Source organism: Microtus ochrogaster, unplaced genomic scaffold (assembly GCF_000317375.1).
Source record: "Microtus ochrogaster isolate Prairie Vole_2 unplaced genomic scaffold, MicOch1.0 UNK12, whole genome shotgun sequence".
NCBI lineage: Eukaryota > Metazoa > Chordata > Mammalia > Rodentia > Cricetidae > Microtus > Microtus ochrogaster.
Window position 1 is genome coordinate 7,408,815 of NW_004949110.1, and position 20,213 is coordinate 7,429,027.

General features: G+C 44.7%; 1 protein-coding gene across 2 annotated transcripts in view; it reads right to left on the bottom strand.

The window, feature by feature from the left end:
• Nucleotides 1–20,213, bottom strand: part of Clstn2 (calsyntenin 2) — a 572,791-nt gene that overhangs the window by 38,988 nt on the left and 513,590 nt on the right. For both annotated transcript variants that reach the window (XM_026789022.1, XM_013353582.2), the window contains exon 9: nucleotides 6,302–6,464. In XM_026789022.1, the coding sequence (XP_026644823.1) occupies nucleotides 6,302–6,464 (163 nt within the window). The remainder of the gene's footprint in view (nucleotides 1–6,301; nucleotides 6,465–20,213) is intronic.

Here is a 20,213-nt window from a genome sequence, read left to right on the forward strand (position 1 = left end):
AGAGGAGTGGGGGGAGGGGGAGAAGGGTGGGAGGAGGGGGAGGGAAATGGGAGGCTGGGGGGAGGCTGAAACTTTTTTTCCTTTTCTCAATAAAAAAAAAAGAAAACCTAAAGAAAAGGGATTCACCTAGTATTTAAATGATCTACCTTGCTCTGTCCTGCCATTGTTTGAATTTGTCATTCCTAGGATCACAGATTGCTAGTTTGGTTCCCAGAGTGACAGTGTTGAAACATTTGAAACATGTTGGACATTTGAAAACTGAGACCTGGTGGGTAATCACAAAAATGGCCTCTTCCAGAGCTTTGGGTTGGAGTCTTAGCATGGCATCTTTCCTGCTTCCGTATTCTTTTACCGTTGCTATGCATCAAGAGGTGACATAGCCAGGAGGCCCCTGCCAGAGCCAGTGCCAGGCTCTTTGGAACTGGTTAATGCAAATGAAGGATTCAAAGACTTTCCTAGCGATTTTGTGAGGCTGCATGCACTAGGCCTCACTGGCAACGTTTCTTAAGTGTAAATGAAGTCTCATTTTTTTTAATTACTGGAAAAATACCAGTGAAAATGAAATTCCGCTGATTGCATGCCTTTTAAATTCACCAACAGGACACAGTAGGCTAATTGGGTCTGCAGAACACAGCCCAGCAACGGAGCTGGAGCCAGCTCCCAGTAGAACCCAACACACAGCGTCCATCAAATCAGTTTCTATTCACTTTGTCTGATCCCAATCGGAAATTTCACAAATGAGAACCAGTTCCTTAGTAATCCTCAGAAGCACCGGAAAAGCTCCCCACGCTTGCAAGTCCAAGGCAATTAGAGGGGCACACACAGGGCTCGGCACTATGTGTGTAAGCAGACGGCAGAAGGTTGAGAAACATGGAGACGAGGGCTGCTCCGTGGGGCATCAGTTTCACAGGGCTGCATCTTATTGGAAGATCTTTTGATTTGTCATACACAGACAGAAACGTGGCTCCCAGAAAAATGCAGGGATTTATGGAAATCCAAATTCTTTAACCAGGCAGGCAGCATGGTATCTGAGACTTAGTTTCAACTCCTTTCCTCTACCTCCTCCCCGATGCCTCCTGGGTCATGTACCTTGCAGTGCTAGGGAGATCTGACTAGGCTCAAGCCCCCCTGCTGTCACCCCCCTTCCCTTCTTTATGAGGTCTTACTCATTCTATATTTTAAAGATTAAGATTTCGGGGGGGGGGATCACAGGAGTCATTCCTCTTGGGAAAGTACCCAACTTTTCTCCCTGAACCCACAAACAGCTTGATTACATCCCTGACTGAATTTCTAGCCATGTTTCCATAGTTTTCCTTCTGATACGGTTCTACAGCTTTCTTTCTTTAATGCATGGATCGTGGGAAGGCAGAGTCGATGGGTAAGGACTAGCCTGAGGGGAGGGGAGGAAAGTGTATCCATGCAGGGCAGCTGAGGAGAGCTGGGGCCACAGGTGTAAGAGTAGGCCTAGCGCTTGTCGATTGTCTATTGTGTCAGATTTAGATGAGAGAAACAAAGGTGGAGGAAGTATAGAACATATGTTAAAGTGACACATTCATTCACATGAAACATGCCAAGCACACACATCCCTCATGGAACCTTGAGAGGCAGGCTTTACTCTCATTTGAGAAACTAGAGTTTAGAAGCTCAGGAGCAAAGAGAGCACAGGTGATGCCGGCATCATCGCAGTGCTTGGTTCAAATCCTATCAGAGGCATGGAGTGGGTATGAAACAAGACACGGGGACCAAGGGACAGGACAGAGGACCTAGAAATAAATCCAGCCACCTATAGCCAGTGGATTCCCAGTAAAGTGGCAAGAGTATAAACCGAGAGAGGACAGCCTGCTCAACAAAGAGTGCTGGGAAAACAAGGCACCTTCATGCAGGAAATGAAACCTACACTCCCATTGTTCTTCATTCTGTATTTAAAAAAATCAACCGAAATGAATCAAAGGCTTAAAACTCTGAAACTTCTAGAAGAAAACATACCAGAAATATTGGCACAGACAATGAAATGAGATTACATCAAATTAGGAAGCTTCTATACAGCAGAAGGAAAAAAATGAAGAGACAACCCACACAAAAGAAAATCTTTGCTAACTATCCATTTGACAGGGGATCAATATCCAGAATATATAAAGAACTCAAAAGAACAAATAATTTCATCAAAAATTGTCAAATGATCTGAAGAGATACTACTCAAAAGAAATACTACAAATGGCTAATAAATATATGAAAATTGCTCAAATAGCTTTAGCCTTCAGGGAAAAGCAAATTAAATTTTGTAATTCAGCCATACTGCTCTGGTACATATATATGTGGAGAGGCTTAAGTCAATACACACATCCACAAACCTGTGTTTGTTTTTGCACTACTTACAATATTTAAGATATGGAATTTACCCATTAACAGATAAACTATATATAGAAAACACACATATGTGCACACACACATATACATAGATACACGAGTATTATTTAGGACAATGAATAAAATCATGCTATTTGTAGAAAAATGGAGACAACTGGAGATTATGGTAAGAAAAATCAGGCAAGTACAGATAACTATCCTATCTTCTCTCATATGGAAACTAGAAAAAATGAAAGAGGATAGCTCCTAGAGAAGGGTCCTGTGGGGCACAGTGGCGTTAGGACCCTGGAGCCAGCAAGGGGTAAGGCTGGGATGTAACTCAAACTCAGAGTTTTCGGCCTCCAAGACTTCTCTCTTTTTGTTGCTTCTTGGAGAATTAAGGAAGCACACAGCTGGTTAGCAAGAGGAGGACAGGCTTTTGTGTTTTGCAATGATAAAGTTACAGGAAGTAGAGAGTTTGCAGCCTCTGCATCAGCACCTATCAGCTCCTGCAGTGCCCACCAGGGACTGATATTAGGAACTGCCACTCAGCAGAGTAGACAGAGAAAGACTTAAAACCTCATCCACCCAAGGAAAAGCCTCCTAGCACATGCCTGAAAAATGAGCCAAAATCCAAAAGAGCGTTTGTCCTGGTCGGTTTTTATTGTCAACTGGACACAAATCAGTCACCTAGAAAGAGAAAACTTCAACTGAGGAATTGCCCAGATCAGATTGGCCTGTGGCCGTGCCTGTGGGTGTTTCTCTTGATGACTGATGTGGGCAGGTTTAGGCCCCTGTGGGAGGCGCCATCCCTAGGCAGGTGAGAGAGCTGGGCATGGGCCAGCAAGCAGCATACGTCCATGTTTATTAACTCCAGCTTCCTTCCTGGAGTTCCTGCCCTGACTTCTCTCAAGGATGAGTTATCAAAGTGTAGGATGAAGTGAACTCCTTCCTCTTCTGTGCTGTTTTTGGAGTTTATCATAGCAACATGTTGAAACCAGGGCAACAACTTAGCATTCATTCTTCCTACCATATTATAAACATATATCTGGGTGAAGTGATTTTCAAATAAACTGTAATCATATGTCCTTTTGAGCTGGCACTTACAGCACCCTCTTCAGATGTGGTCTGTGAAGGGAACAACTCCAAGCATAGACTTAAAGAGGACACAAAGAATATTCTCCACTTTCACTCACAATTGCCAAGAGGGTCTTTCATAACTGCTATGGACCAAGGCCACTAGAATGTTTCTAATACCTCTTTCTTAATGGATGTGCTTTATGGTGTGTATTGTGTGTGTGGGGGGGCATTTGTATACTGGGAGAGTGCATAGTAGTTGTGGTGATGTCAGATTATTTGTCCTATTAATATATATATATGTAAGTACATATATATGTATTAATAAATACTGACCTTTATGTATTAATTAATTATTACATTAATTGAGAAAGCCAAACAGATGTTAGTTGACAAGGTGGATAGACTGTGATATTTATATATGCTATTCATAAATACTTTTAGTTTTCCTTCCAGACACACCACAACCATCACCTCCCTGCTCTCTTAGCTGTGGTCAGATGGATTGCTCTGGGCAATACGAGGACTAAAGTGACCAGTATCCCTGATAGGTGGAAGCTCTTGGAGCTTGTACACACTTAGCTGTGCTTTCTTTCTTTGTACCTAGCGAGGTGGCTGCTGTCCTTGCTTGGGTCCCACACTGATGATAAAGCAGGGAAGCAACTGGTAAAGAATACCAAGACACAAGTATTCATTAACTGAGACTTGGTGCATGCTTGTCACTGCAGGGCACCACCCTATTCTACCTGGTTCAGGGATGGTCTTAATTATTTACAGAATCACTTTTTATTTGGTGGGATTGTTTTCCCACCTCTGGTGGCAAGCATATAACTGGGGGAGCAGTAGCTGTAACTGGCTTGGGGTGACAAGAACCCAGATGTGATCTCTGAGGGCAACCAGGAAGAAATCATGGTGAAGTTCATAGAAGGATGTACCTAGCGGTGTCTTTTTCTCTTCAGGCTATGTCTCGTAATACCCATGTTGGTATCTGGCTGGGGATCTGAGCTACACCAAGGCCCCCACTTCAGCACAGCTGTATCCAATGATTAATAAGTTCTGTCCAACCTTTACGTTAGTGCCTTGATCTATCTGTTAGTTTCATGGATCCTTGCCATAAGGTACAATCTTCTCCTGTCACCTTTAAGAGCCTACAATAATGAAAAGACTCTCATCCACAAGTCCTGTAAAAATGTTAAACAAGGCTTGTCACCCTTGGGTGAAACATGTCACACATGACATGGGTAGCCTCAGCTCAGGAACATCTATTTTTATTTTTCACTGATCTGTGTCTACTCCCTGGCTTTTGCTTCCCAAAGCTCAGAGTGTATACTATATACTCCTCTTTCCATATTTGTCCCATGAAGCTGCTCCAAAACCACTCTTTATCCAGCCCACAGACACCTGTGACTCCCCTAAGTCACTCCTGTGTCAACTGATCCACAGAGAGCAAATTGTTATATGGTTGGCTTCTGATACCCACAGGTTCTTCAGGTGGCTCAAAAATATGTCTTTAAAACTTGTGTCTGCACTTCATATTTACAGGCATTTAAAATGACTAAACGATGTGGTATATGTACTATTTGTAGAGTATTTATCTTGCATTATGTATATAAATAGTCAAGAAAACAAAGTATACAGGAGATTGTGTGGTGTTATGGAATAGTCTTTTGTACACTGTGAAGATGTGTTGCTGTCATTGGTTTAGTAAAGAGCTAATGGTCAATATCTAGGCAGGAAGAGGTTAGTGAGGCTCACAGAGAGGGAAAAAGAGAGCACGGGAATGAAGAAGGGCAGAGTCTCCAGGATGTGGAGAGAAAAAGCAAGATGAACTTGTCATACTGCCATGTGGTAGAATGTTGATAAAAATATGGGTTAATTTAAGGTGTAAGAGCTAGTTAGTAATACACCTAAGCTATCGGCCAAGCATTTATAATTAATAATAAGTCTGTATGTCATTTATTGGTGAGTTGGTGGTCCTGATGAAAAACATCGCCTATTGTGTGGGGTTATATGTAAGAACAATGTCATCTTAACTGGGCTTGAGCAAGGCTTTGGTGTCCATGTGAGATGTGGGAATCAATTTCTTGAAACACTGTGGGATGGTTTCATTAACAGCACCTCTCCCCTCACCACTGAGTGGTGACTGGTTAATTACAATCTTGGAGGCGTTCACAGATTCAATCAACACAAGGTTGGATCTTACCTCAGAGTCCTATCTGTCTACTTGGGAGCATCCTCCTTCCCTTCTAGTTGCCCTCAGTGGGCTTCAGAGAATCCCCAGTACTCAAGAAAACAGAAACTAGAAGAAATGGACTTCTCCATGGCTGGCATTGGCCAAGGGCCTCTGTCCTAAGAGGTGAGGGACAGGGCTGAGGCAAGGGTCAGTACTGAGCACTGAGCGTACCTCGAGAATGGCCCCTATGACTGCATGGCTTGTGGACAATTTGCTTCTCATAGCCCTGAGCATGCAGATGCCAGGGGTTTGGACACTTGAGTGACAATGAGATCCTTGGTTTCTAAGCAATCTTGAGATAATTGACAATTTTGATTAGAGATTCTATATTCAACCCTTTCATATATGCAGCCACTGTGTGGAACCAGTTAATATCCCAGAATAATAAAACAACCTTAGTAACTCAGAGGCATCCATGAACTTGTCTTGGTTGAGCGAAAATAAAAATCCATTCTCAAGCCTGGCATTCCATTGTTACTTAGAGCTAGTGTCTGGATTAATGCTTACTTTTCTGAGTACTGTTTTGTTAGTAAAGAACTAGCAACTTTTATTCTGGCTATCTTTCATGTTATCTTTTCTTTTTTCTCTAACAATATCTCCCATGGACAGCACACAGAGTTGAAAGAGGGCTCCACTTAGGGTTACCTTGCCAACAGGCGCCGACAGTAAGTTGCATGGCTATATGAGATGGATGAATAGGCCAGTCATTGGTCACCAGGTATGGTTCATATGTTGCTCCATCCATGTATAGGGTGACCACAGGAAACTCCACATTGATGACATAGTAATGCCACTCTTTGTCACAAATCTAATGGGGAGAAAGAACACACACAGAGAAGTAACACTTAAAATTGGATCTACAACGTGACATCAAACAGCCTTTTAAAATCTCATTCTGAAAGTAGAGGAAGATGTTTTGGGGTCAGAAATTATTACCCCAAAGACTTAAAGAACATAATTTTGACATATATCACACACTGAGGTTATCAAACTCTTTATCAAACACAATAAAAAGAAGAATTACAAATGGACCCAGTCATTGGCTAAGTACAGCCACCCTTTAGAGTTCCCATAATCAGCTCCAGGAACCAATCTGATTTTAAAATCTGCAGATGTTCAAGTTTTTTTGGTAGAAAATGATGTTGCATTTGCAGTTAACATATGCATATCCTCCTGTGTATGTTAAATAAACTCCAGATAACTTAAAATTCCCAATGTGAGTAAACTCTTTAAATAATTGCTCAGCTGTATTGATTAGGGACTAACAACAAGAAAAGGAAAAGCCTACTTATATTCAATATGGGATTCCTCAGTTGGGTGGATTCATGCATGCAGAACCTTTAGCCACAGAGGGCATACAGATTGCATTTGACAACAGGCAGAAAGAACATCTTGTTCACATAATCGCCACTATTTTTGATGGACAGGTAGGAGTGTCTTCAATGGACAAGGTGCAGGCGAATGCATTTTTCTAAGTTCTGGGATAGATGGAGCTGTACAAAGAATAGTGCTTCAATGAAAGTAAAGCTAGAGATTGAGATAAACGAGGAGAGAAGAAAGGACAGGGAAAGAAGAGAACAGCAGAGTGGTTCGAATTCAGAGTTAGAGGAGGAAGAAGCAGGAACCCTGAGGAATCAGAGCCCCTAATCCTACTGCTTAGGGCTCATCAGAGAACCTAGTGTAGCCTGGATCTTCTAATTCAAGGAAAAGATTCCAAGGGAGTCAGACTTCTTAGCAGGATTCTGCCTTCCTTCACCTTGGGGCACCTGGGGAAGCAGAGAAGAGCCACAGATGTAACCTTTTACCTGTACTGAGGACTAGTTACTTTTAACTATGTCTTCACAGCCTGCCACATTCAGGGTCCTGTTCTTTCTCAGGGCACTTGTAGAATGTTGGGAGAGGGTCGTGTGACTGTTGATTCTGACTGTCATCCTCACTGGGCTGAGAAACCCATAGAGAATCAGTGAGCCACACCTCTGGCGTGTCTGTGAAGACCTCTCCAGGGATGATTGCCTCCATATGGCTCTGACCTAATGAATTAATTAATCCCTTAATGGATTCATTATATGGCTATATTACTAGGAGGTGGCGAAAACTAGGTATGTGGGACCTAGTTGGAGGAAGAGGTTACTAGGAAGGTGTCCTTGGAACTGTATCTCACTGTACACATTTCTTGTGTTTCTTGACTACCAAGGATAGCTGGGGTCTGCCTTTCCCTCTTTGTTATGATGGACTGACATCTCTGAAACAATGAGCAAAAGTAGTTCTTTCCCCCTCCTCTTAGGCATTTGGTTACAGTGATGTAAAAGTAACTGATATAGGAGGACTCACATTTTCTGACCCAAGAGACCAGACTCACACTGTACAATTTATAACAAAAATGTGGGGAGGAAGGCAGGAGACAGAAAAGGCAGCCAGACTGGAGAATAGTGGTCCCCTCCCTCTGTGCAAGCCTGGGCTCTCCTTTGTGTTCAGTTTCCTCTGCACCCCGTGGAATCCTCTGAAGTGTCTCTCATCTGTATCATTTTCTCTCCATCACCCCTGCCACAGATGGCAGGAGAGGCTGATGAGTTCTGCATGAAGGGGACCCCAAGGTGAGGGCATCAAAGCCCTCCCTCCATCCCGCACTGGATTAAATGTGCTGTTTCTCATGAATAGATAACACCAACAGGGATGCTAAATGATCTTTTCCCTTTCATTTTGGAATAAGAATTTCTTCCTTAATGTTCTTTTTATATTGTCCCTTCTCATATCTCAGAAAATTACTTCTTTTGAAGCCTATTAGTCTGATAAAGCCTGATGAATATTTTAGGGACTGTAGTAGGAGGTTCAAGCAGGAAGGGTTCAGGAGGGTCACTCCAATGTCTTGTTGAATTCAGTGAGAGTCCCTGACTCAGTTTACCCTCTCCACCTTATTGATTAGACCATATCTGAATGTAGAGATATTGGGGTGAGCCTGTGACTAGAGGGGGTAACTCCAGGTTATGGTGGTGGAACACAGCAGGAACTCTGAGTTTAGGGTTGTTGGAAGGGGAGTGTCTGAATGAAGCTCCCAACTCAAGGGACCTCAGTGAAGCCTGTGTGTGGAGTTGAAGTCAAGGATAGCCAGGCAGCAGAAGAGACCTAGAAAATGATTCACATCCTGGAGGTATTTCAAGAAGTATCTGGAAGCTCTGGCTAGGTCCAGGGTGACAGCAAAGTATTCCTGCACACATTTCCTCTTCCGTGGAAAGTAAGCTAACAGGGATAGCTCTGTCCTGGGTCCCATCACTACCCTCACGCAGTCATCCTCTCTGTCAACATGCAGGTCGATCCCACGTGCCACAGCCAATCATATCACACCCTGTGACTGCTGCAGATGAAGTGGAATGTCCCCTGGCTCGATTTCTCAACATTCAGCCTTTTCATAAGAAAATATTTCTAGGAGAAGTAAGAACCATTTCATATCCTAAGAGCATCAGAGCCCTTCCCAGGATGGTAGTTTTTCCTAGAGACTTTTCCTATAGTTTTGTTGCCTTGTCCTTCATTGATAGGCAGCTACGACACCTCTCATGATACAGGGACCCTGCATCCTGAGCTAAGTCTCATGGTGGAGGTGAAGAGGCTTTCCCACCCTCATTAGCATATCCAAGGCTCTGAACAGTCTTCAAGAATATGCCTTTAACACATTTTCAACCTTAGAGAAGGGGACATAAATTTCTATTTACAGTTTTTGTATAAATAGAAAATGCCATTGGAAGTGTGTGTGTGTGTGTGTGTGTATATATATATATATGTATATATATATTCTCTCATATTAATTTTATAACAATGATTACAAATGGTGCTATAATCAATTTCTTGGGCATAAATATTTTTCTGCATTTCTGAACATATCCTTAGAAAAGATTCCTGAAAGGATATTAAACGGCTCAAATATCATAGTTATTTTAAGGTTCTTGATACATACAGGGATATTTTTACAGCTAAAGATTATAACTCTTTATTCTTTTACCCAGAGATTGTGAAAAGGTTCCTGTATGTATTGTTGCCACATTAAGTAAAAAAAAAATTAAAAAAGGAGGGAATATCCCAGAAGTTTATGGAGGAACACATCTTGTCTCATTTCTGTAATAAATCACAATAGAGGTACGGGTCATGCGTTCCCAAATCAAAACAGAGCTACCACAGATGTGAGGAGCAGAGGGATGAGCAGAGCTGCACGCATGAGCTCTTAATTGGGTATCCAAACAGTCTTCTGGTTCATACCTAGCTTACGGCTGCAGACCTGTCCCGATGAGCTATGTCAGCAGTGACGGAAATGCCTAATTAGAGTTTCATAAATGTGGATCTATGATCAGGAAGAGACCCACATTGACCCGTGGCTAGAGTGGCAGGGACAAATTGTAATTGAAAAATGACTGAGCCAGGAGGCAGCAAAGTAGAAGTCTTGCTACATAGGTCAACCAAGACAAGGCAAGTAGGCAAAGTGACCTTTCCTTGGGGGAGAGATGAACTTTAGTTCTTAGCTTCTTGTGAATCATTGGCAACGCTAACTAGCTTGACACCCGTCCCATGGTGGCCCTGAGTGGATGCCCAAGGCATGACCTAGACAAAGCCACCTCCTTCTCCACCTCCTTCTCAGATGGGATTATGGTAGGTGGCCATGGATGCTCTTTAGATGGTGAGTAAAAAAGAGGCCAGAGATTCAGAGACCCACGCCAAGGCAGGGCACGACTCTGGCTGTTTCTCTTCGCAGCTGCTGACCGCCTGATTCAAATACCACATCCATGTTGGAAACTCTGACTTAGTTTCCCCTTTAAGTTGAGTGTTTTTCAACACAGCTCTTCAGCATGTGACACACTGATCTGCCAAGCACTGTGTCAATTCCTGTATCTATTGAGGTTGTGAGAGACAGCAGAGCTCATGAGATAGATTCTCTGCCTTCCTGAGTTTCAGTCAAATGGGGAGGGGGCAGTGTGGGGAGGGGAGGAGTGAGGGGGCTGCATGCAAAGATATTCAAATGGAATGGGGATTTAAATGAATGTTGTAAGTCAGGTGCCCAGCACTTGGAGGCTCCAGAGAAAGAATGGAGAGATCTTTCCAGCTGGGAGAGAGGGGAATTGAGGGTGAGTGCTGCAGACTGTGGAGGTTTCACTGGGCATGGAAGGTAGAATAAATCTCAAGCAAATGAAGCAGAAACCTCTTAGTTCTTTAATGGGTCATTTTTCCCACTGTTGGAGGCACCGGCTTGGCAGCATATGGCGTCTAATTCTTTCAGTCATTTCTTTCTGTAGAGACGTGCAAAAAGCATAGGGTATTTTGTGAAGAACCACCCCCAAACCTAGCTGCAGCTTCTAGTTCAACCGAGGCGTTGATGACAGGCTTCTCACAACCTGGAGTTCATAGTTATTCTAGGTCTGTGCAAGGTAAGTATATGCTATGTGTGTTGTGTGTGTGTGTGTGTGTGTGTAAATAAATGCTGTGTGTGTGTGTGTAGTGTGTTGTGTATATGGTGTGTGTATGTGTGTGTGTGTAGTGTGGTGTGTATATGGTGTGTGTATGTGTGTGTATGTGTGTGTGTGTGTAGTGTGGTGTGTATGTGGGGTGTGATATATTAGGAAGATGGGAAGCAGGAGACACAGATGCAGATGTGGGTAGATAGGTGTTCAGGAGAGATGAGGAATGCGAGACAGGCTGCAAGCATCCTTCAGGGCTGGAGGACCGAGGACCTAAACTGCCTTTTGTGTGCAGGCAACAGGAAGTCTGGAGGTCTCTGGGCTGGGGCAGGGGTGATGTTTATAACAATCAGTTTGGGAACACGCTCCATTTGGAAACAGCTTTCCACATTCCTACTTAGGCTATCCAACCCTCTGTTAAAGAAGGAGGTTCAAATTTGCTCTAGGGAAAAGAGAAGGAAAGAAATGACAAGGCTTCCTATCCCAAGGTGGAGCTTGTAAACTTCTTGGGAGTTGGAGGTGACACTTGGGTCAGCACGGGTTTTGGGCTTCCATGTTCCACTTCCTGTCCTTTCTTTTCACACAATGGCAGTGTTCGTGGTCACACCAGAGCCTCGAGAAGATCCTTAGCAGCTGGACAGTGGGCTCACACGCCACATTATCCCCGAACAACCTCAGCTGGAGATGCTTCAGGAACTTCAGATTCACCATGTCTTGGACTGGGCTCTGCAGTGCTCCCCTCCCACACCAGCCTAAACATGCCCTCTGGGCTCCTGTCTCGTGATCTGTCATCTAAGGCACCCCTGCCGGCACGGCTCCCACAGGTTATTTTAATGTCTTGCTCCGATGCTTCTGTCTTGTTCTCTCTCCCCTCTGCCACTCAGCACCCCAGTCCTTCTCAGCACTTGCCAAGAGGTAGAGAGAGGGATCGCTGACGGAGAAGGCAGACCTGGTACAGACAGTAAGGTGGAGATGTTTGAGCAACAGAGGGGTCTGTCCAATGGTCTAAATGTGGGTTGGTTAGAATGACCAGTTTGCCCTGGGGCTTGTCCAAGCCACAAAAGGAGATGGACAAGGAAGTGGAATGAGGGATGAGGAGAGAGTCCATGTAGACTGAGTCTGGGGTTCTGGGGTAACTGGCTGAATATCGCACATTCTATATTAATTTCTTAGGATTTCTGTTCTGAACTTGGGGAGAAAAAGCTTTCCAATTCTTTGCTGCCACATTGGTTAAGTGAGAATGATGACAACAGTATCACTCGTGGGGTTGTGTGCATTTAGTAAAGGACCTACAATGCTCAGCACATATTTCTAGTCTTTCCTCTTCCAAAATACACTGAGATGCTGGGTAAACCGGCAATAGTAAAAAAAAGAGCAAGGCTAAGATCTATGGAAAGAGAGCTCTTCCGACATCAAGCACGAAGGATTAGAGGTGAGAATTGAGACTAAGGGCGGCAGAGGGCTGAGCCTCACCCATCACTGGGAGCTACAAAAGCCCTTGGGGAGAATAACCAGCATTTAGGTCCTTGTCCCTCTGCAAAAAGAGAGCTTGAGCTGGGTTAGTTGCATGAAGTTGGCGCATACACATAGGGGACAGCTTGAAGCCTGGATCCCAGGACAAATACGGCTGCTGACCTAGGCTGAAGGGTGGAAGCCACCCTAGTGCCTTGTGTCTTAGACTTGCTCTATGCATGGGTATCAGGGTCTAGGTGAGGATAGCTGACACAGAATGGAAGTTCCAAGCTCAGAAATGAAGTCCATAGGGCCCTTGGAAAGACAACTTCAAATACGTTAAGCATAGATGGGAATGAAGAAAACAGGATCAGGAAGCTGGAATCCCAATGTGATTATGTAGCATCTCTATCCTGCCAAGACAAGAGTGTCACTCTTCTTGCTAATCCATTTAAGATCTTTTAAGGAGGTCACCTGCACTTCTGAGCCAGTGTGCTTCCTGTGGAGGTGACCAGGTGACCATGACAGCTCAGATGCTACCCACTGGGCCTTACATCAGAAAGCCCAGAGAGCTGACTCAGGACCGCTGGGAACAGGAGATAAAGCCGGCAGCCTGTGTCCAAGAGGCCATCCCTGTTTGGAATTTGTTTGAGTAGCATTTGGGCAAATCCCCAAAACAATCCTGAAAATTGCCCTTGCAACTTGTTTTTGGAGCATATAAATCAAGAATTGCTCAATATGCCGGATTTCAGCTACTCCACAGGGACAGAAAAGCATACTAGTCCTTTCTTAGACACTGGTGGCGTGTCTGCACCCTGGCACTTTGGAGCTGTGGCATGATGCTCTACTTTCTCTCTGCATAGTCAGCTGGTTCACTGGTTCGTTCATTCACTCATTCCTTCATGATTTAGAGTAAAGCAGTGCCTTTGAAGGATTCTAATTAGATTTCCCTTCCCTACCCCTGGATGATGCTCATTTTCAGCTTTCTGTGATTTCAGTTACCAGTTTTTATGCAATAAAGATCCCAGTACAGTTAGTGACTCCTCTAATTAAAAGATTTCCCCTCACCCAGCTTGGGGCTTCTCTATAAATCTGTCAGAACTCCGTGAAGGAAAAATTAATGGAGTAGGTTAGGAGTCAGAGGTCACAGCCAATGACTCTTGGAACTGGGCCTTCCTGGTGCCCTCCAGCTCAGGAGTGGACAGTCAGGAGCCATGAGGGTCCCCTTTGCCATCACTCAGGAAAATGTCCTTCTGTGATCCTTTTAGGCTTTGGTTCCCAACTGGGAGTTTATAAGATGTTGCCTTGCAAGACGGACCACGCAGATGCTCTTTGGAAACCTTCATAGAGTACAGCTCAAGCAGGCTGTTTTCAGCAGGATTCCTAAAGCATGGTGCGGTGCTTATGCATCTCTGCAGAAGTTGTTAGGAATGCAGACTTCCCTGGGTCTCAGCCTCTGACTCTCACTTTTAACAAAGCAGAGGCTCCAGGGTGGGGCTTGGCAGGCTGTTGTGCAAGCCTGCAGGCTGCACTAGAGCTGCTACATTTGAAAACCTCTGCTTAGAGATGCAGGGTAGGGTAGGGTAATCTCTGTGAGAGTGACTGCATTTAGAATCAGCTGGGAGCTGTACCCCTGGACCTATCTGTGTGGATCTTTCTAGAGAGGTTTAGCTGAGGAGGAAGACCCACTCTGGAGCTGTACCCCTGGACCTGTCTGTGTGGATCTTTCTAGAGAGGTTTAGCTGAGGAGGAAGACCCACTCTGAATGTTGGCGATACCATAGTCCAGGGTTCCTGACTGCATTAAAGGGGGGAGGCGAGAGGAGTACCAGCATTTATCTCTCAGTGCTCGTTGATTACAGCTACATTGGCTCATGCCCCAGTTACCACAGAGAGAGCCGCCAGCACACCTCCTGTGCTGGGACAGGCTCAGCTCTCAAACCAAGAGCCAAAAGAAACCCTTGCCTCTTTAAGTTGCTCTTGTCTAGACTTTTTTTTTCCATAGCAATGAAAAACTAACAGTTATAGAACCTTACTTGTTTTATTTCTTACGAGGCGCTTGTAATAAAAATTCCCAGAAGACTGCTGCAAAATTCATTTTCCCCAACACATGTTTATTGTATTTTCCACTATGTTTTAACACTTCCTGGTTCGGAGGATGTGACAAGAAATTACATGCCCTTGTCCCCTCTCCCCATCATCAGAATCTGGGGTTCACACTTTCTTCCTGCCACTGACTACCCCAAGACAAATGTCTGTCCTTGGTTGGTCACACGTTCTTCCTCTTTCAGACTTTGTCTCTAGTATAAGCCTCTGACTTCCCCCGAGGATATTTCCTCATGAATTTCCAAAGCCAGGCGACATCTGTCAGGACCCTGGGGCACAGATTCAGAGCCTCAGGGGCCCCGTGTGCCTGCTGGAGGTTGTAAGCTTAAATGCGCCGAGTGAATTTCATATTTTATCAGGTCAAAAAGCACGTGTTTAAATTTGAAAGTTAGGAAAGGGACCCTTTCTCCATGGATGGATGTTCTTATCCCGAGCAGGATCAACTGTGCACAGCACAGCAGATTATGCTTTCATACAGGAGCTGTGCGGAAAGGGAGTCATGCTAGGATAGTGTGGAGGACAGGGTATGGGATCTTCTTCCTCCACGAGCCTGCAGACTTCCCAGGCCCACCACACACAGGAAGACTGAACAAGTAGCATTGACCACTTCTGCTCATCTAAGCAGAGGGTAGAGAGGCCCCAGCAGGCACAGGGGCTTCTAAACAAAGGACCAAGTCCTTGGTGCGCATGTGTGTAGGGGTTTACATTGTTAGCTATAGCCACAGAAGCCCTATGAGACCCAGACTAGAGAAGGTAGATTGGGTCTTTTCCTCAATGTCTGTTCATCTGGAGTCTGGCACCTCTTTATGTTTATTAAAATTCAGGGGCTAATAAAAGGCAGTGTCACCATGGCTATGCATCCCTTTCCCCACTCATGAGCCTACACAGCTTCCATGAGCATGAGCTCTCTGCTCTCACAGTCTAAGAAGAGCCCACCTATCCCCACTCCTCTCTGCACTGTATTGACCACTTCCACAGCACCAGCCTGTGTCAGACCCTGCTCCACATCCAAGGCACACATGGAAATTTGCATCCTTTTATAACTATATCTAAATGATATTATCTACTCACTTATCACTTCAACGTGTTAAAAATTAAGATAGTTTACATTTGGTTTCTCTACTAACTCTTTGTAATCCAATCTGTATTTTATTCTCCCAGTCCATCTTAGTTTGAACTAGGCACAGGGGAAGTGCCCTTGAGGTTCATGAGGACAAGCACTGTGTCCTCCATATCTCTTATGAACTTCTATGGCACCTTGAACCTCCTCCAGGTAGCAGGTAGGTTCTCTGTAACTACTGATCACACAAGGGGAGGGAGAGATGGGTGGGTGGATAAGAACGCTCATGTCCCTCATAAGGGTGTTACTCTGTTATTGGGCACAGAGCCCTTAGGAAACTAAAAAATTAAATCTGTCTATGGTCTTTTCAAAGAGAAACTAGGGTGGGACTTAGGGCCCCAGGGGTCCAAGGCAGCCCATTTAGAGGGAACTGCACAGAAATGTGGGTTATCTCCAATACACCCGCCCCCCGCCCCCAGCTTCTTAGGAACTTTACAGGGGGAAGCCCTGGTCCGGCAGAGATGAAAATAATGCTCTGGTATAAAAATGTTTCGTTCCATCCTTAATTTCTCCCTTTGTTCCTTCTTGCACAGATGAACGTCAGGGCGCTCTCAGTGATGTCCCTCACCCCTAGAGAAGTGGATGTTTGTAGAAAGCACGGAGCAGCAGGTGGAGGGTTCTCAGGGCACACCCAGCCCTTCTGTGGTCCAGAGGCTGGCAGTGATCTCAGTGTAGCACAGCTGGCTCATGCTGTTTCTGGCAGGATGGACCCCAGGACTCCTCTTTTTTCGTCTTCAGGCCTGGGTTTTAAAAGGTATTTGTTGGCAAAGAGACTAAGTCTGTCAGGTGTCAGGTGGGAATCCCACAATGTTAAACAAGCAGGGAGTTTGGTCATGTATTTGAAAAGAGATTAATTTATCATTCTGCTACTCTGAGTTCTGAGGTTGGCTCTCCACTCATCTAGTCTATCTGTAAGTGATGAAGGGTGGAATCCTTGCAAGTTAAAAAGAAAAGAGAAAACCTCAGTGGATATCTTTAGAGAAACATAATTGTAATTTTGTTGACATATTTCATATCTTAGCCTGCTGAAAAAAAAAGTTCCCTGAATAATTCAAATAAAAAAAAATCTATGCCCAGAAGAAGTGAAGTGATGTAGAATTGAAATATTTGAAGTGTTTCCACTTTTAAAGACATGGCACCTGTCGGTGTAAGGCATAGCCCGCATGTCAGAGCTCACAGGAGACTTCCTTCGCTGGTGGCCCTCGGACCTGGCCAGTCACAGGAGTGTAGGCCTGTCTGTGCAAGTAGCAGCAGACACATGCACCGACACTCTGTGAGTTCCTAGCACAGAGTGCTTCCTAAACCAATCTTGCTCTGGTGGGACCCAGGGCTATGCTGTGATCATCACACCAATGCTCACTCCAGACAAGCAGAGTCATACTGCCACTGCTGGATCACCTGACCCCCTGTAGAGCCATTTCCCTGGAGGCTGGCTTGCGTCCCATAACTACTTTTCCAATGAAGGCTTGATAACCAATTGCCTGGGCTTGGAATACCACAGCAAAGAAATTGCGTATTTACTCTAAAGAATCAATCAAGCCATTAACTTTGGGGGGATCTGTGGAACTCTTTGGGGAAAGAGCTGCAGTTGAAAACTCATGATAACATCCAAAAGCTTGAGCGCAGACTCCTTTCGGTATTATGAATATTTACCAAGTGGAATTTTCACATCTGGGTTTTGAGCTCGTAAAAAGCTCTGAAAAACTGGTTAAAATTTAGCCCATTTAGCCACCTAAATAAAAGCAAAACAAAATGAAAAGTGAAAGCAATTCCAGCATGCCCAGACCCCCCTTTCTGGTAAGATACCTGTTTGCTTCCCTGCTAGGCTTCCCATGGACCACTCAGCAGAGACTCCATGAGTGCCCACTGGAGGCAAAGCATGGGACGGTTCCAAGCTTCAGTCTGGTTGAGGATGGCAAGAAATGCAGACGCAAATGCATCTCCACTTCCACAGAAGTGGCTCTTTTATCCTGGCTCTGGGACAAGCTACACTCTTCAGCAAGCAGATTTTAAGGACTTCTGCACAAGGCTGGGGAGGTCTCAGGGCCTATGGCTTTATTGTCAAGGCTTTTTGTGTGTGTTCCTTATGCTCCCACAAGCAGGGCTTTGTGCAGAGAGAAGTTCAAGGAGATGAGCTACATTCAAACGCATCATCCACCATGGCAGGAAAAGCAAAGCAGAGGTGCCAACACTCAAGAGCAGAGTAGAGCTAGTGTCACCTGAGAGCTTGTTAGGGACACAGCTCAGCCCAGACCCTGACCTTCTGAAGCATAATCTTCCAACCTACCAGAGTTCTGGGAGATTTGTAGGTACTGGACATTGACGACTTCTGCTCTTGGATGGTGGACATGCCCTCAAAAACAAACAAAACCCCAGCCATTTATTGGGGATGAACCTGAAGGGTGTCTATATAAGATTCTTGCATGTCAGGAGGAATTAGACACTGATCTGTGGGGACAGTAGAAGTCCTTTGAGTGTTTTACTCAAGCCCTATGTCTTAGTTTGTTGGTGTCTTGCCTTCCACATCAAACTTCACTCCAGGCAGGGGAGAGGAGCCTCCACAAGTTTGCTGGAAGACAGACACTGAGTTTTTATCCTTGTCATGGGAGCCAGCAATCTCCAAAAAATATCACAGTGACTGGACCTGCTCCTGCAACCATCCATTTCTCCATGGAACTCTCAGCCTGAGCAGGAAGCCATGGGATGGCATTCGTTCTAACATCAGACACACAGGAGAGCATGAGAGAACAAGCGGCCGGCTGACGAGGGGGAAGATTGAAATGAGCAGAGATGGGGTGCCCTGGTGCAGATATGACGAGTGAAAGCTGGGGTCTCAATAGCTGCATCAGCCATCCCCTAGCACTGGGGTTCTTCCCTTCACTGGGGGGCCTAGAGCAAGAGCAGCAAGATTGGTTATTTTAATGACTGTGTCCAAACCCGTTCATTTAGATATTATTTATGTATTTACATCCACTTCATTCCTCACTAGATTTAACATTAATTTGTGTTAATAATAGATCCTTAACAACCATCATTAATGGCAACAAAACTAATGGTTTTTCCATTAATGAGGTCTACTTTATTATTTTCAAAGTGTTCCACAATACTTCCCCCTTCCTTCCCAGTCTCCCCAGGAGGATGCGTGAGTATTGCAAGTATTCTACAAAGCAAAAACCAAGAATGTTAAAAGTTCAAGGATTCTGTCTGAGTGGCTTGGGGGTGGGTAGGCTGCAACCCGAGCCGAGCTTTCCTGAATCCTAATGCTGTTTCTTCGTGGCTGACTTTGCAAACATGGAAATCAAATCAACAGTAACAACACTGTATGGGTCATATAAGGCAGGCATGGAAGAGAGAGGGTGCAGTATTGAGCCAGGAGCATTTCCCTTTGGCATGATGATCCTGGTTTAGGGTCACCACCTGAGTGGTTTTAGGGTTGGCTTGAATGATTTTCTTTGACTCAGCGCCAGGCCTGGCCTGGTAAATGGGAAGTCTCTCTTTCTCACGCAGATATTCTGAGAGTATCGTTGATTTTCTGACATGCTTTTCTTCAGTAGTCATATATAGCTGTATATATTGTATCTATCACTTGTTTCCTTGGTTACTAGATATATTTTTGAATCCCCAGTAATGAGCAAAGCTGCTGTTTGGACCAGTTTCTGATATTCAGTTAGATGAAATGCCTGTGTCAGCCCTTGTGGGTGACTAAGGAGACATTTGGGGTCAGCATCCCGAATGCTGACTCCAAATCTTTGTGCTGAGGCATGGGACCCCCTGGCACGAACTCCCTGTCCACCTACAAAGCACCTTAACTTCTAACATTGCTTGCCCCTCAGTGAGAACTTTAGTTTTCTGTAGGTCAATGAGAAACACTCAAAGACATGTTAGGTTCTATTATCCACTTCCCACACCAAGGGTGACACTGCCAGTGGGTGGAGATTCCTGGCATGAAGATCAGCTTCCAGCATCTTCAACTGTTCTCCAAGCATCTGGTGCCATGCCTGGGACCAGCTGCTTTTGTTGCTTGGATTATAGTTCTCAGCCCAGAAAACAAAAGAAAGAAAGAAAAAAAATGCCCAAGTCCATGCCCTTGGCTGACCATCTAATTACTAGGTCCAATTAAAGTAATTGCACATTGGGGACCCTGAAGACATGAGAAAATTAAAAGTCACCTTGCCACTGAGTTCCAGAAAGGCACATTGCTTCTGCTGCTGTCAGTAGGTAAGGCTGTGAGTCATCCAGTTAAAGAAACAAATAATACTGGCTATTACAAATAATACTGCTATGAACATAGTTGAACAAATGCTCTTGTCCTAAGATGGGGCATCTCTTGGGTATATTCCCAGGAGTGGTATTGCTGGGTCCAGGGGTAGGTTGATCCCGAATTTCCTGAGAAACTGAAACACTGATTTCCAAAGTGGTTGCACAAGATTGCATTCCCACCA